Source organism: Macrobrachium rosenbergii, chromosome 51 (genome assembly GCF_040412425.1).
Source record: "Macrobrachium rosenbergii isolate ZJJX-2024 chromosome 51, ASM4041242v1, whole genome shotgun sequence".
NCBI lineage: Eukaryota > Metazoa > Arthropoda > Malacostraca > Decapoda > Palaemonidae > Macrobrachium > Macrobrachium rosenbergii.
Window position 1 is genome coordinate 20068584 of NC_089791.1, and position 17304 is coordinate 20085887.

The window sequence follows — 17304 nt, forward strand, 5'->3', positions numbered from 1 at the left end:
TTTAGAGTAATTTTGCACCTGACCAGAAAAGATATATACTGGATATTTACAGCAAAGTTTGGAGGCAATATGATAAAATGTTGCCAGAAGACTTGTGGCATCGCTTATCTGATCTTTCGTTGATTAGGATGGTCATTAATTTTTATCGGTATCAGAGATATTAGGATTCACTGCAGAGGACGGAAAGACTTGGCTAGAACTTTTTTAAAGAAATAAACGAAAGAAAAGGCTTTTGGTTGGGCGGAAACTTGGAGGATAAAAGTAAAAATCATATTATTGAACTAGGCGTATTGGTATATTTAGGCCTAGTGCTACTGTTACCAAACATGCTTATATATGTTTATGTTTATATATAATTATATATATATATATATATATATATATATATATATATATATATATATATATATATATATATATATATGTATATATGTCCCTAGAAAGGTTATAAAATTTAGGACAAACGACCAGACATGGTTTGAGGATACATGTAGACCCACTTACCATGACAAACAGACCAAATTCAACGCATGGAGACGAGATCGTTCACATGACAGTTACACCATTTTTGTTCAGTCTTGTCGTGCTGCGAATTGAATTTACCATATAGCTGAGAGAAATTACAATAATTCCTTAAAGGGGAAACTTGAAGGGATTATTCAGCTTCATCTGTGGTGAACCAAATTGGCATCATCTGTCTTTGGGTTAGGCCCGTCCTCCATTCCACCACTACTAACAGATGATGGTAGATTGGTTACTGAGCCTAAGGAAAAGGCTGAACTGCCTCATCGAGCTTTTGAAGCTAAGCAGTCAGCAGAGGACGTTTCCCAGGCACTTGTCATCCTGGACCTATTCTTAAAAAATTTGCATTTCCCTCTAGAGATGTTAAGAAAATTCTTGATAATCTTGACAGCTGGGATGAAGACCCTGATTTTTTTTTTTTAAGGTTTCTGGTGTGTTGTCTCCATTCTATATATTTTTAGGTCAACGTAGTACCTTTGCAGATGAGCGTAGGCTTAGTAATACAGTGCCTGCTCCAAAGAATGGGATATTTGCAAACGGCATTAAACTACAGGCCAATTTCTATTTTCCCTGTGCTCTCCAGAGTTGCTGAAAATCTTATTTTTAAGCTACTACATAAGTATGCTGAATCTAAGGGATTGTTAGCTGATAGTCAGTATGTATATAGGAAGCAGTTAGGTACCTGCGGTTGTACTTTTAGATTTGACATGCCCTTTGCAAGAGAAATTTGACAGGGATTTTGAGTGTAGAGTAATTCAAATAGATTTTAGTGCTGCTTTCGGTTTAGTAAATCACAGGACATTTAATTTATACACTTCAGAATCTTTGAATGGGTGGATAAGTTTTAGGTTTACTTCAAAATTTCCTTACAGGTAGACAGCAACGGGTTGCTGATGGGAAGTTTAGTAAAGATCCCATCAACAGCCTGGAGTTCCACAGGGTAGTGTTCTTGTGCATTTAATTTTGGTGTGTAAATGTGATATGGTTGTTGGCCTAAAAAATAAGATTGTTCATTATGCCGATGATGCAGCACTTGTGGGTGCAGTCGTGTAGTAGTCTCCACTTAAGAGAACCGGGTTAATGAATGGTGAAATCGGTGAGGTATGAGGCTGAACTCCAGTAAAACGAAAACACTATTGATTAGCAGATCTCGTACAGAGTTTCCAACCTATCCTCTCCTTCAGGTGGGTGGGATTCTGCTGAATGAATCTGAAGCTTTAACTATTCTAGGTGTAAATTCTTTAGAAACACCTAATGAAAATGTCAGCAAATGCTGCAAGGAAGTTGGGTATTGTACGCAAGGCTTCATTAATTTATAACAGTGATAAAATTAATGCAGCCTGTTTTAAGTCATTCGTTCTTCCTGTACCAAGTTTACTAGAATACTGTTCTCCGTGTGGATGTCCGCTTCTGCCAGAGATTTATCTCTTTTAGACAGTGGTTCATGGTGGTAGGTTTCTGTTTCCTAATAATAGCAGTTGCGACTAGAACCATCGACGGATGTTCTCTTGCTTGCTAGTTTTTCATAAGTTGTATTTCAACAGAGATCTTTCACATTCACAACTGACCCCTGATCCCCTTCATCTGCCGAGATCAACCAGATTTGCTGAGCAGCAGCAGCACCAATACGCAGAAAACATGTCTAGCTGTCGAACTTCTCAGTTCCAGAGGTGCTTTATTCCTCGCACCGTTGGCCTGTGGAACAGTCTCCTTGAGGATTTCTTGCAACTGGCACTTCAAAAATTCAAGCGAAGATGCAATGCGTTACTACCTTGATATAACTCTCCTTGTATTTTAACAATTTACTTACATTTTGATCTATTTATTTATTAATTTGTTAATTTATTTTTTCTTTGTCAATAAGTGATCTCTTCTTTCAGTATTTCCCGTTACCTTCTGTTACTTCTCTCTATTGAACACCATATTCTTTAGAAGTTTGAATTTCAAGTCAGTGGGTCCTGTGTGCTTGTTCCACATGAATAGGGTTCATCTTGTGAATAATATATACGAGATAGTCTATATACGTACATACGTAAATACATACATACATGTATATATAAACATATATTTATACGTGTATATGTGTGTGTAAATATTTAAACAGAAGTCATTGTCCTTTTTATCCATCAACCAGGAAATCAAAGATGAGGATACTAAGCATAAAACTTACAGAGAATCAATACCGTTCTGTAAACCGGTCCGAAATCCTCACATTTATAGTAGCGTTTGATGGCATTCTATCTGTGTAGCGTTTCCATAGAGCGCATCTCCTCGCTTCCAAATTAGAATATGTTCGTACCCATGCCAACAATTTAACTAGATCTACATTGCGTTTTAATGCTATATCTAAAAGGAAAGGTACTTAAAAAAAAAAACGAAAACGAACTGTTTTTTTAAATGAAGTAAAGAATGTTTAAGGGAACAGGCGCGTCTTAGCCCTTTTAAAGTATCTAATCTTTAAAAGTGCATAGGTACTTATCGCATTGTAAGTACCATCTAAAGCTGTCCCAGATACGGTTCTGTACAGCAAATTGATGGACAAGTTTTTTCTTATTAGCCATATGAGGTCAGGATCCTTGACCCAGGCCTTACGTCTTTATCTACGTGGAATGAAAAATTGTTACCGTAGATCTCCGCGTTGATAACAGAGATCGAGGTGATAACGAAGTTTATCCTATTTCAGTTGTTTCTACTGACGAGAATTCTTTAATAAATAACTTCCAGAGGCAATGAAAAAATGTTAAGAATTTTGCCTGCTTTAGACGGTAAAGCATGAGGTCTAAATTTATAGGGAAAAGCTGTGGAAGTTTTCCACCGAATGTACGAATGTATATATTGAAAACGTATGCATTCCCCGATTACGTAACAACAGTGATAGGTTAGATGCCTCAATGCATCACGCGGGTTATTTGTCACTAGTTGCCCTTGTTGCTACACAAGAAAAACAAGGCAGACAGTCTTATAACCTACAGATTATATAATGCTTAAATGTTATATTCTAACGCCGAGACTTTCTGTTTAAAACTTCTTAAAAATGAAGTTTTAAAATCTGGTCATAAAGTTATGGACAGCTGGTATGAGACCGTTTATATTTCCATATCTATTTTTTATATTTTGTTCCAGTAGATTTGTTTTACATTTCCTTTTATTTGGCTGCAAACTGCTGACGCTAAGACAACGCTTTCTCCATGTATTGCGTAATGACGTTAATACATTGTTACCAAGAAAAGTATTAGTGGAGTTAGTTTTTAAAGGACGTCGGTACCATATTCTTTTTCGACTTGTAGATCAGTTGTATTAGGGTCACAGGCACATTTAGCTTTGATTTAAACGATACTGCGTAAAGTAGTTTTGGTATGTTTCGAGTCCACGAAAAATTACAGTAAACAATTAACATTCTTCGATGAAGAAACAGAACAGTATGAAGATTGGGAAACGTGTTCTAAAATAATAACAAAAATAGCGGTGAAATGTATAAATCGTCAACGATGAAGCCAAGCATTACGAGGAGGGGAAAAAGGATACCTTACAAAATAGAGAAGTCCCGAAGGTTTTTTATAACAGAAATTAGCCCAATTAAGGCGAGAGGCACGGAAGGCCCTACATCATAAAATACGCGCCGGAAGTTGAAACATGCGACATACGAAAACGGAGACTATGCTTCCTCAGAGAACATAAAACACAGGGTAGCTAACGGGCAGGATGTAATAAGATACAATTATTGTCAGGGCCGTGATCACACGGAAGACAAATTTATGGAATGTTAACCGAGGAAGCGAGCCTCCCGCAGGTGGCTATTTTGTGGAGATCGTTCGTCTGTTAAGTATATCTTAGTTTAACCAGACCACTGAGCTGATTAACAGCTCTCCTAGGGCTGGCCCGAAGGATTAGACTTATTTTACGTGGCTAAGAACCAACTGGTTACCTAGCAACGGGATCTACAGCTTATTGTGGAATCCGAACCACATTATGACGGGAAATTAATTTTTATCACCAGAAATAAATTCCTCTAATTCTTCACTGGCCGGTCGGAGACTCGAACGCTGGGCCAACAGCGTGCTAGCCAAGAACTCTACCCGCCAGTCCAATGAAGAACTATCGTTCGTCGGGCCAACTATTATTCTATTCCATAAATTCCTGAGAGTCAAATGATGAAGAAGAGCGTAAACATTTAAATGATGTTTAATTTTATTCTGTTGCACACATTGGCAAGGAAGGAAAGAATTACCACATTTTTTGCATGCTATAGATGCAGCGTGTAAAGCATGAAGGGTGTCGATAGATCAGTGGATAGAACGATGGAAATAGAAGAAATCTGGGAACCTAGAATATATGGGAACCCTTCAGGAGGAACTCACAACGACTATTGATAAGGTATGGAGTCGGGGAGGAAAATTCTCCAAGCAACCGTTCCTGGCATATTAAAGTTACCATATCTAAGCCAGAATAATTAGTTCAAACTTTCCTCCGTGCAACCAGCTTTTCAGAGGTTCATACTACCGTTATTATTCACTCTAAATTGTTTTCCTTTCAGATTTGTATTACAAAAGTAACGGAAATTCATTCCTTCATAATTTTATGAAATCAATGAGGTAATGCTTGTAGAGTAATGAGTCCCGTCACCTAGAGGTTAGATAGGCTGGAGTATGGAGACGGGTAGGGGTGGGTTTGCCTCTTTTTTTTTTTTTACGTTTACCTGTGTATTTCTTCAATTCGTCCGCAGTAATCTGACATTTTAAATAAAAACCTTCAAAAAAATACGTTGCTATGTTCCCAGCTATTCAAGAATGATGTAATAAATATTTTCTGTGCGTTGCATACCCTCATATAGGTTTGTACTTTGTCACAGCAACCTCCGTTCCAAATATCTACTTCATTCTACCTCGGGAATAGCACACACCCAAGGGGGAATGATAATTGATAAGAGTTTCGTCGTCAGTGGGATTCGAATTGCCGCCGTTTTGGGAAAGAAGACGTTTTTACTGTTGAGTCATCGAAAGAGACGTATAACTTGATACCGACTCTGCTGTACATATGCCTGTCAAATTCAGATTTTAGTTTTCTGAAAAGAAAACTATTGTGCCAGCTTTGTCTGTCCGTCCGCACTTTTTTCTGTCCGCCCTCAGATCTTAAAAACTAATAAGGCCAGAGGGCTTCAAATTGGTATGTTGATCATTCACCCTCCAATCATCAAACATACCAAATTGCAGCCCTCTAGCTTCAGTAGTTTTTATTTTATTTAAGGTTAAACGGCAACAAAATAGGATTGGTGTCTATCGGGCTTTGGTTAAAGCTCTAGACCTTGGGTTACAGTTTCATGAGCCGCGGTTCGTACAGTATTATACCGAGACCACCGAATGATAGATCTGTTTTCGGTGGCCTTGATTATACGATGTACAGAAAACTCGATTGCGCCGAAAAAACTAAAGCGCATATTTTACTTGTAAATAGGATCGATAGCAACTCACCTCCCCATGATACCTATTTGGTACACTGGGACGTTTGTAACACATAGCTATTTATGAATTTTTATTACATACACCATGACATGTGTTATATTCACAGATATTAAGCGGCAAATGTCGTTTGTTATCCAGTTCACTCGCGATTAACATACACCTAAGGGGCAGTTATAATTGATAAGCGCTTCGTCACCGGTGGGATTCGAACTGCCGACTGGTTGGGAAACGATGACGCACAGCGGAGATTTTACCAATGGGCCATCAAGAGTGGTTAGTTAATTAATTACTGGGTTTCTAATTATTAAAGGTAGACTTGGACCCGACTCTGCTGTACTGATGCTCTTTTGAATTTTATATATATATATATATATATATATATATATATATATATATATATATATATATTAACATATTAACTTTATCACATACACAATTCTTCTGTGCATTAGTACAATTACTAACAGGACCTCCACTAGATACCATCCAGTTTGAATGAGGTATTGTTAGAAATATCTATCTATGTTCTATCTATGTATATATATATATATATATATATATATATATATATATAATATATATATATTATGTATATATATATAAATATCTATCCATGTATATATATACAGTATATATATATTTATATATATATATAATATATTATGTATATTCTTTCTTAGCACGTATTTTCCAGATTAAAATAGCTTTTTTTTTATTCTTGTGATTTCTTTCATCGAAAGCAACCTTTAAAACAACAAACGAGAGAGAGAGAGAGAGAGAGAGAGAGAGAGAGAGAGAGAGAGAGAGAGAGAGGGAGAGAGAGCAAGCTCAGTGTGGACGTAATCGCGTCAGGCCCAGTATCTCGTGCATGTGATCGTAAGTGCGAGTGCACTACTGAGGGTCGCCTTATCCTCGGGACCAGCTTTATCTAGCAGTACAGTGGTCTTCGCAGAACATTAGAGATAGACACATAATTGTGTAATCTGTTACCTGATAAGGTGGCAGCAATTTCAACATGTCGTTGTCACTGGTTGCCACAGACAGCATTTGTAATCGTGGTTCAATTAATAGACGAGACGAGACTTAATGACCATGTATATATATCTTAATGGCCTCTTAATGGCCTGTTCTTACAAGCGTGTTATTTTTGTCAGCAGGATTAAGAAGTATAGAGAAGAGTGTTTAAAAGGGCAGTTATAAATTGTTACGGTAATGATGATCGTTGTTATTAATTTTATGGAGTGTGACCAAAAGTATACCTTAGTTTAACCAGACCACTGAGCTGATTAAAAGCTCTCCTAGGGCTGGCCCGAAGGATTAGATTTATTTTACGTTGCCAAGAACCAATTACCTAGCAACGGGACCTACAGCTTATTGTGGAATCCGAACCACACCATAACGAGAAATGAATTTCTGTCACCAGAAATAAACTCCTCTAATTCTTCATTGGCCGGCCAGAGAATAGACGCGGGACCAGCAGAGTGCTAGCTGAGAACGATACCCACCTGTCCAATGAGGAACTTGGAGTGTCACCAGAATGGACAACTTCTATCTATTAAAACCATTGAGAATCGCTTCATTAATATTTTAATTTGGTGATAGTAGCTTTGTTACATTCAAAAGAGCTGAATCTTAATTTTTCGTAGGTAGCTCAAAAATAGTCGAAGTATAAAACAAAGAAGAGATCAACGACATTCTTGTAAATCAAGAGCTTTTAAAGTCACTTTGACATCCCCTCACAAATGATGGTATTCTCTCCTTGTTGTTTTTCCAAACGGCTTTGCCAAACAGTCATGCTCTAAGTCTCTTGAGTGCCGTAAGCAACGCATCTTGCAAACATTTATTATATTTCATTTTTTGGTAAAACCTATGAAGTATATCTGAATACGGCTACAGTTTAGTAGGTTTTCAGTTTTATAATTCGTAACCCAGAATCAGGATAAAAACGGGGATTATTTATCTTCACTTTTTCTTTTTTTCTTGCTTTGCTTCTCCGTTTTTCTCTCGCTATTCAAGAATCATGTGTGCAAATCAGAATAACATTAATCGCTCTATTGTGGCTCATTTCAGCTTATACCAAACTGATAAAGTTTGTAGCAAGTTTCGTGCACGGCGGCCATAAGCTGAGCCAACCATTTTTTTTTATACACGAGCGTCGAACCGGACGACCATAAGCTGAGCCAACTTTTTTTTTCTTCTACATACGGGTTTCGAACCGGACGAATTCGTAAGCCCATTTACTCGGATGTTAATGCACCCTAATTGATGCCGGGAGACGCGTTACTCATAATTGTGAGATAAATTACAATGAACAGAAGAGTTATGAATGCAAGAATGATATTGAAAGTTTCCCGGTTTCATATCGTCCTCCTTCTCCTTATCCTAATCCTTATCCTAATTTTTACATTAGTATATTGTCGTGACACAAGGTGCCATAATCATCCGATATTGAATCATCATCTTATCGCCTGCAATATCTCTGTGATGCCTGGTGGTTCCAGGACCTCGAGTGAAGATTAAATCTATTTTCTACACTTTGAAGTCGAGGTTTTATAAGGCTCTTAAATTTAATCTTATCGTAATTAACGATACATTTTAATGCAGGTGATTTCAGTTCAGGGAAAAGGACACGCATTTCCAGCTAAATAACATTCAGTTCGTTCAATTCCGAGAGATTGAAATGTACTGCGAATATACTGCATGGTGGCAGACACTGACCACATATTTTATTTTAGATTCATGATCAACGATTCTGATTATTTTCTCTCTTTTTTCTCGAAAAGAATAACAAACAAGCGATAAGAACACCCCGTTAAGCATCCTATCAAAACAGGAGATAAGATAACAGGGGCATGGATTATCAGGGCAAACGGACTAGTACAACAGTCCAGGACCCTATTCTGTGAAGGCTTAGTGGTGTGGTGTAAAATTTCCGGTGCAAGAAGATCCTGCCTCTCCTTATTTGTTGTGCGACATTTCACTTTGTTTCCCGAAGGTGAAGCAAAGACCCTTCTTGGCGTTGTATGACTTTTTGTTCCAAGTCGCATGAACACTACTATAAGCCATTGAATGATCACTCTTTTGTCAAGCACTGATCGCATTTTGCATTTTCGGTGTTCGTAAATGCTTTGTTATTATTTATAAAGTCTTATAGGTTATCCGGCCGCATATAGTGAAGAGCTACTTCCCTTGGTAATTCCCAACATACTGGCTGAATGATAACCGAACTGGAGCAAAGGTGAACATTTTTGCATTATATAATTCCATAGATGTCCAGAGCCCAGCGGGAGAAAATTAACAAAATCGTTAATTTGAGGATAAAACATTATTAAAAGTGCATTAATGACCCATACGAACACCGCCGATAAGATAGCAGCGTTTATCGCGTCACCAAATCGCTAGTTTCAAGCCTAGAGTTCGGTTCCTGACTGTATAAATGTTGATATCGATAACTCGAAGATGGCGTCCTTGAAACTGCTGTCTTATCGGCCGAAAGTCGGCTCAGAAGGCATGGAGTTCGTCGTGAGCAGCGACTCGCCGCTTTCGACAAGGAGCTCGCTCTACGACAGCGTCGTCGTCGACGTGAAGGGAAGAGCGCCCGATGCCGAGAGCAAGACCTCCCAGATCTCAAGCGACATCTCCCTCACGAGACTAGACCGCAAAATGGATTACACATCTCCCGACAGCGCGGTGGAAGCACAGCCTTCGCCTGGGAATGGAGCTCTGCCTTTGCAAGATGTTCAGACGCCAAACAAGAGGTAAGATGGACAAGTGCCAGATAGAAAGATGACTGTAGTAGTAGGTGAATGTTATGAACCTCCTGTTGCCTAAGTGAAAAGATGACCAGCTGCCTGTAAAGGACAGATCTGCTTTTAAGCAAAACAGGGTCTGGTTAGTACTTGAATTGGTGACAACGAGTGACAGCCAGACGCCTTTGTCACGTAAGATCCCGTGATCATCTATGAGGCTTAGGCATGGGATCAGCACCTTCACGAAATCAGTGTTTAGGAACTTGCAACGGACGTTGGGAATCTGTGGTGAGCGGTATGGCGTCACAACGAGACTCCAGGGTAGCTACGCAACACGCCGAGATTGAACAATATTTTCCTTCAGTACAACACTGTACCCAGCCAACCTCAGAGTTTGCCATTCTCTGTTTTTTTTTATTATTATTATTATTTTATCAGTAACGCATAGCAAAGTTAGGGATACAAGGAATTTGAAAAATTTGTGGGTAGGCATTTGGGTAGATTCCATCGAAGGGTGGGTTTAATGGCAAATAGCTGCCACCAATATATTGTCTGCCTGAGAGAATAGGCACCAATACTACTGGTAGATATTTTTTCATAAAATCAAGAAATGTAGAAGACCGAGGCTTATTGTCACCACCACCTTATTATCATTAGTTCTTCATTGGAGGGGTAGGTAGAGCTCTCGGCTAGCACGCTGTTGGCCCAGCGTTCGAGTCTCCGACCGGCCAGTGAAGAATTAGTGGAATTTATTTCTGGTGATAGAAATTCATTTCTCGTCATAATGGGGTTCGGATTCCACAATAAGCTGTAGGTCCAGTAACCAATTGGTTCTTAGCCACGTAAAATAAATCTAATCCTTCGGGCCAGCCCTAGGAGAGCTGTTAATCAGCTCAGTGGTCTGGTTAAACTAAGATATACTTAACTTTTTACAAATGCACATTTGATATCGCAATGTAAATGATGCCAATACACAAGGGTATGTTCGGAAAAATAGGCTTACTACCGTCAAAAATTTTGATAATAACCTTGGCAGTCTGAGACATTTTCGAATAAAATGTAATTGCAGGTTAGTTAAATAACAGATGAAGGAGCAAATAGAATTTCGGGAACCAAGTGGTAGTGTCTCACTTTGATGGCGCTTGATGAGTATTTAATGGGTTAATACGTGGAGAAGATTGCTACGTTAAGAAACAAAATAAACAAGTAAAAAATGCGCCGAAGTTTCTTCGGCGCAGTCGAGTTTTCTGTACAGCCGCTACAGCGTATAATCAAGGCCACCGACAATAGACCTATCTTTCGGTAGTCTCGGCATAATGCTGTATGAGCCGCGACCCATGAACCTTTAACCACGGGCCGGTGGTAGCCTGTCCTATATCGTTGCCAGAAGCACGATTATGGCTAACTTTAACCTTAAATAAAATAAAAACTACTGAGGCTAGAAGGCTGCAATTTGGTATGTTGATGATTGGATGGTGGATGATTAACATACTAATTTGCAGCGCTCTAGTCTCAGAATAAAGTGCAGACGGACAGACAAAGCCGGCACAATAGCTTTCTTTTACTGAAAACTAAAAGGTACAGAAATTTCCGATAATGATTCGACTTTTTTAAAAATAACTTTCAAGAGAAGAGAAGTATGAGCTTTGAACATTGAGATCTACCGATAATTCTATAAGTCTCAGCCCAGCAGAGACACTGGTCAAGTTAATGAACTTGTACAGTTAGAGATGAGAATCCTGGGAGATGAATAAAAGTAAATTTTATAATATTCTGTAAGAAATGAACAGGTCATAGCTTAGTTTGGACTGTAGAATTTTCGAGGAATAAATTTATTAACTAATGTGCCTGCAAAGATCGTTTTAATATTATTATTGAAAGTAGAGATCTTACGAATATTACGAGCATGATATGAATAACGAAACCCAAAAGCTCTCAGGTCGCAGTTTTAACCAGAAATTATGTTACCTAAAAGAGAAGAAGTATAATTTTTAATATTTAATTGAAGCTCTAAAACTCACGAGGCAATCAAACTAACAAAATGTGTCAATGAGAAATGATATGAAGTATAGATGTCTTTTTGCCCAGTTTCGTTTTTCTTAGTTCTCAATAGGATCAGTCTTTGTTAATCTGATACTGTTTTCGAAACTACATTTCTAGAGGCCGGTGGAACTAAACTCATTAAATATCTTCTAGCAGTAATATATAATTTTCTATAACCAGAGTAATTCAACGAATTATAACGGATTTTCATGCATCGTTAGATTTTTGGTAAGGATTTCTGACATATTTGGATTGTGTGAGATCCCCCTCTCCATAGTGTTCAGTCCTAAATGATGACATGCCGATAACCTATGTATTCCTGTTGCTATAGATTCCTGCCGTTGTTTTTCTCGACATTCAGTGTCAAAGCCTCTTTGCTCAAGGTGCAGTGTAGCCTTAGACTGAGAATAATGTGTCCCTAGACTAAGAGTAATGTATCCGTAGACTGAGAATACTGTGTCCCTAAGCTGGAAATAATCTATCCTTAGACTGAGAATAATGTAACCTTAAATTGAGAGTAATGTATCGCTATACTGAGAGTAATGTATTCCTAGACTGAGAATAACGTATCCTTCCTGTGGAACCTTTCATCATTAGAGTCTGTGTTCCAGAAAACTTGCTCAATCAGTGTCTTTGGAATTGTACATCATGAGACTCCGGTTTCCTGATATAATCAGAATAAGGTCGTAAGACATTTTCTTACAATTTATCCTCAGCTAATCGTGATATCTTGCACCAACAGATTTCCCGATCTTAAGATCTTTCAACATCAAACTCAGCATTTTCTAGATTATTAATAACTCCACTCATGATGAGCTTTTTCATGAATATTGCTGGCAAAGTAGATTGATGTTTGTGCACGGGTAGATTAAGGTGTATTCTTCCTAATATTTGATGATGCTTGATAAAAAAAAAAATTCTGAATTAGCTGTTACTTGTGTTTAGAGTATTTTTCGCTTCGGCAGGATTTTATGAAGGGCACACATTCATTTTTGCGATTTCTTTTTACTGCTGCCATATTTGTGAAAATCTTGTCTCTGGCCAATATTTTGTTTGTAGATTCACTTGTTCTATTTGATCAACAGTTTGTCTCAGGCCAGTATTCTTTTTTTAAATTCACGTGTTCTTCTACTTGGTGAACAACTTGTCTCAGATAAGTATTTTGTTTATAAATTCATACGCTCTTCTTAATAGATAGTTTGTCTCAGGCCACTATTATGCGTTTAGGTTGACACGTTCTTCTTCTTGATAAATATTTTCTCAGGTCAGAATTTTGTTGATAGATTCATACGTTGCTTATGTTGATGAATATTTTGTCTCAGACCACTAATTTTTTTTAATATATATAAATTCATACGTTCTAGGTGATGGAAAATTCGTCTCGACCAGTATTTTGTTTCTACTGGAGATCCAAAAGTGTTACTTATCTTGATGAAGAGTTTTCCTCAGACCAGCATTTTATTTACAAAGTCATGCGTTCTTCATCGCGCCGCATACCTTTATATTTTCTTCACATTTTTCATATGTACGAAGTGTCAACGGCAGCGCCAATGTCGTCGTAGTACAGCAGGCCTTCAAGTCCTACGGAAGCGGAAGGCACAGAGTCCATGTCTTGGAAGGCCTTGACATGTGTGTGCCTCAAGGCGCCATGTAAGTCCTACTTGTTTCTTTGTTATTGCTTTAGCAGTCATTTGTTCCACATTGTGTTCATGTCATGATGTTGGATGTTTATTTGTATAATAATTTTGATTGTGCTTTTGCTTGCTTCGTTTTGTCAACGAATTTAATGTAAAATATTTACTGAAGTTAATGGTGTATAATAATAAGTAAATAGTGTTTGGGAAACATTTTGGGCATAAATACGGGACACGACATTCGTGCATGTATGTATATGTGTATATATATATATGCATAGTGCCGTCAATGCACCTCATATAGTGCGCTGTTGAGATTACCAAGGTCCAAAGACCTTGGAGATCACTAAAGGGTGTTTGCAACGTCCCTTCGGCTCTTAAACTGCGTCCACATTTTAGCCTACTTCCCCCCCAAGTTTTGCTGTCCAACACGTCTAACTGCCACGCCTTAGTGCAACTGTGGGGTTTTTCCAGTTCCACCTTTAGACTCTAGTATCTCCCTCTTTTTACTGGCTATATTTCATAAATCAGTCAAAACATTAAAAGATGTAAACATAAATTAATCGATACCTGAGGCAATACACATATACTTTATCCCATACCCACTTCTCTGAGAGAGAATCGATTACTGTTATCCAAGTTTGATATTTTTTCTCCATGTAATTTTTGGCACTTTTCTTATTTTGTTTGATTGTAACTGAAATAAAGGCTAATTAAATTCATTTTCATGTTTTACCTTCAAAACAAGTCATGATAACAGACCATGACTAAGTATTCAACAGGTCATCATGGTTGCAGATATTTGTTAGATAAACCGCAGGCAGTTGTTAAAAGTCATGCTTGAATTTTCAAAGGCTTAGTGTACGGATATTGAATGAACGATAAGGTACAGATATACAGGTCGATTTCAAGTATATATTGGCAGCAAAATAGCAATAAACATCTGTTTTGCACCCGTACGTAGATGGAGGCGGTCTGCGTGAAAACTGACAGGATGTAATGTCGACAGTTTTCCACGGCAGTGTTTGTGAGTCGTATCTTATCAAGTAGTCTTCATGGGACTTTTAAGTTGTACCTAATTTTCATGTTCATCGTGATTAAACAAAATCCTTATCGGAATGATTATCCTGTCAACGATAACTCGCCTTTAGATTGCTCTAGCTGATTATAAGTGCACATTGTATACAGGCATACTTTCCATTGCATTCCCTGCCCATCTGGATAAATAAATAAATAAATAAGATGATTTATGATTGATATGTAATGTTCCTATCGCCGCTTTTTGAAATGCTGGTACTTCACTCAGGTACTGTAGCAGTACGGTAGGGAGTTGTGTCTTTCATTCTGACAGTAATGACGAGAACACTCACCTCATTATTTCTTTGAATCTCATCGATCCTTCATTCCGCAGTTATGGGTTGCTGGGGCCCAGTGGCTGTGGGAAGACGACTCTTCTGGGATGCATAGTGAACCGCCTGTCTTTGGATTCTGGCGAAATCTTCCTTTATGGGTATCCCCCTGGGAGTGCCCTCGCTGCCGTCCCAGGTCACCGGGTAGGCTACATGCCACAGGTCAGTTGATATTCGCCCGGCCCTATTTACTTGCCTGTCGGAATGCAGGGTCTGTAGAACTTGTCTGAATGCTTGTTCACTTGTTTACGAGGTATCTCCGAAGTGTGTAGGTGAACTTCTTTGAGATTTTATGCAAGGGTTGGTTATGGTCCAGGGAAGAGCTGATTGGACTGTGAGATCAATCAGGAACCAAGATATCGATTTGAACAGGGAACCTAGATTATGAGATGGATTCCAAGTGCTTTCTGACCATTCGATTTAGCCTGGCCTCCTCCTGCAGTATCACAGCTCCCTTTGCTCTGACATGTGACGCAGTAAATCCTACGAAGCGTTCTAGGAAATGTAAACCTTATTAAGGAATGCCTGGTACTTCTTAGCTCATCCATTAGAATTTTGGGGAAAGATTTAGTTGAATCCGTTCTGATTTAAGACACATTTCAAATTTATAGTTTGCCTTCTTGTTGATCGACTGAGTGACGTGCTTTAGTATTTACATACTTTTTTGGCTTTCGGGATTCGTTATCGCCCACTGTCGCTTGCATCAGACCACGGGATTTGTTGTAAGTTCAAAAAAGTTTGACTTTTGACAAGGCTAGGGGTCCTTTTCTTTTGTCCGTGGCAGGCATGATTGTATAAACTTTCCTAGCAAAGTACATGATTAAGTATGTGTGGAAGAATTAAATTTCATTAAATAAACTCTTAAAGATAAGATAATTCCAATAGTTTGTCTCCATTGAATTATTTTATTTGTGATTTGTTGACCGGTAGGTTGCCAGGGCGCGGGTATAACATTCTGTAGAGCAGGGGTTCTTAACCTTTCGATGATTCCAGACCCCCAATGGATTGTCCAGTATGGTCCCATACCCCCTTCACTTGACTGTCGAAATAATTATCACCAATCCTATTATTTGCCAGTATGTCTTCCAAATATGTCAATAGCTTGAATTTCCTGTACTTTAGATATGGATTGCCAGGAATAAAACATAGCATTAATAACTTCATTATATTTTTTACCCAAGTATAAATTAATACATTAAATAAAATAAATACCAGTACCCAGAGATCGAGTCCCATACCCCCAGCATTTGGTTCCCATACCCCCGGTTAAGAACCCATGCTGTAGAGCCTTACTTAAAATCTATGGTCTTTTATGAATAATAATAATAATAATAGTAATAATAATAATAATATGTCTTTTTATGGATAATTTACATTCCGAGACGACTAAAATATAAACAGCTTTACCTTGTTGCTTGTATATGGGGGAGAACCTTGGACAATTATTGGCTATCTTAGCATTTAGTCCTTGTTACTTCTGTAGGGAGAGAGAGAGAGAGAGAGAGAGAGAGAGAGAGAGAGAGAAACGGGACACCAACTTTCTCACTTTTATCCCTTCAGGAATTGGCCTTGTACTCGGAATTCACCATCGGAGAAACGCTGAGTTATTTCGGAAGAATTCACAATCTCTCGTCCGAGAAAATCCAGGAGAGAACCAACTTCCTGGTGAAATTCCTCGATCTTCCCGAACCCAACAGGTTAATCACTCAGCTCAGGTGAGACACCAGAGAATTATTCACACTAAGTCAACACTACCTTCATAAGACTTCCGTAGCGTAGAGGGGTATATAAGTGCCGTCAGTACACTGCGTTGCGGTGTCCCTTCGGCCCCTAGCTGCAACCCCTTCCATTCCTTTTACTGCACCTCCGTTCATAATCTTTTTCTTCCATCTTACTTTCCACCTCTCTTTACAATTATTTCATACTGCAACTGCGAGGATTTCCTCCTGTTACACCTTTCAAACCTTTCTACCTTCAATCTCCCTTTCAGCGCAGAATGACCTCATAGGTCCCAACGCTTGGTCTTTGGCCTAAATTTTATATTATCATTCCATTGCACCTTCACAAAACTCATATTGATATATATTCTGAACTATATGGTTCTCATGAAATCAGAGGATTTAAGTCAATATACTTGTTAAATTAGAGGACCGTTATGATGCAAATTCGGTGTTATATTAACTTAAAACCTTCTGGAAATCCAAAAGTGGTGGCCAGCAGCGACGCGCCAGTTTTGCAGCGGCGTTGGTGCATGAACCCGAACTGCTCATTCTGGACGAACCTACAGTTGGCGTTGACCCTCTGCTCAGAAGCAGGTAAGGATTGCATCAGTCGTCGGTTATTACCTCCATCAGTGAAGTGGGACGTAGGTTCTTAAGGATTTAGATTGCGTCTGTCTGTATGCTTATCCACTAGAAATTTCAAAACGCTATTTGTAATTTCCATACATTCGCCTGCATCTATATGTATGCCCCTTTATTTCAAAACT

The 17304-nt window shown here is 38.5% G+C and overlaps 1 protein-coding gene across 3 annotated transcripts in view; it reads left to right on the plus strand.

Annotated features, from left to right (window-relative positions):
- The window catches only part of LOC136833174 (ABC transporter G family member 20-like), a 105938-nt gene that overhangs the window by 77507 nt on the left and 11127 nt on the right, over positions 1-17304 (plus strand). The window contains exons 1-5 of one of the 3 annotated variants that reach the window (XM_067094928.1): positions 8861-9739; positions 13307-13423; positions 14819-14978; positions 16377-16531; positions 17024-17131. In XM_067094928.1, coding sequence (XP_066951029.1) covers positions 9441-9739; positions 13307-13423; positions 14819-14978; positions 16377-16531; positions 17024-17131 — 839 coding nt within the window. In that variant the 5' untranslated portion in view covers positions 8861-9440. Of the gene's footprint in view, positions 1-8860; positions 9740-13137; positions 13424-14818; positions 14979-16376; positions 16532-17023; positions 17132-17304 lie in introns of those variants that run through there. The other 2 variants (XM_067094929.1, XM_067094930.1) reach the window with 2 other exon arrangements.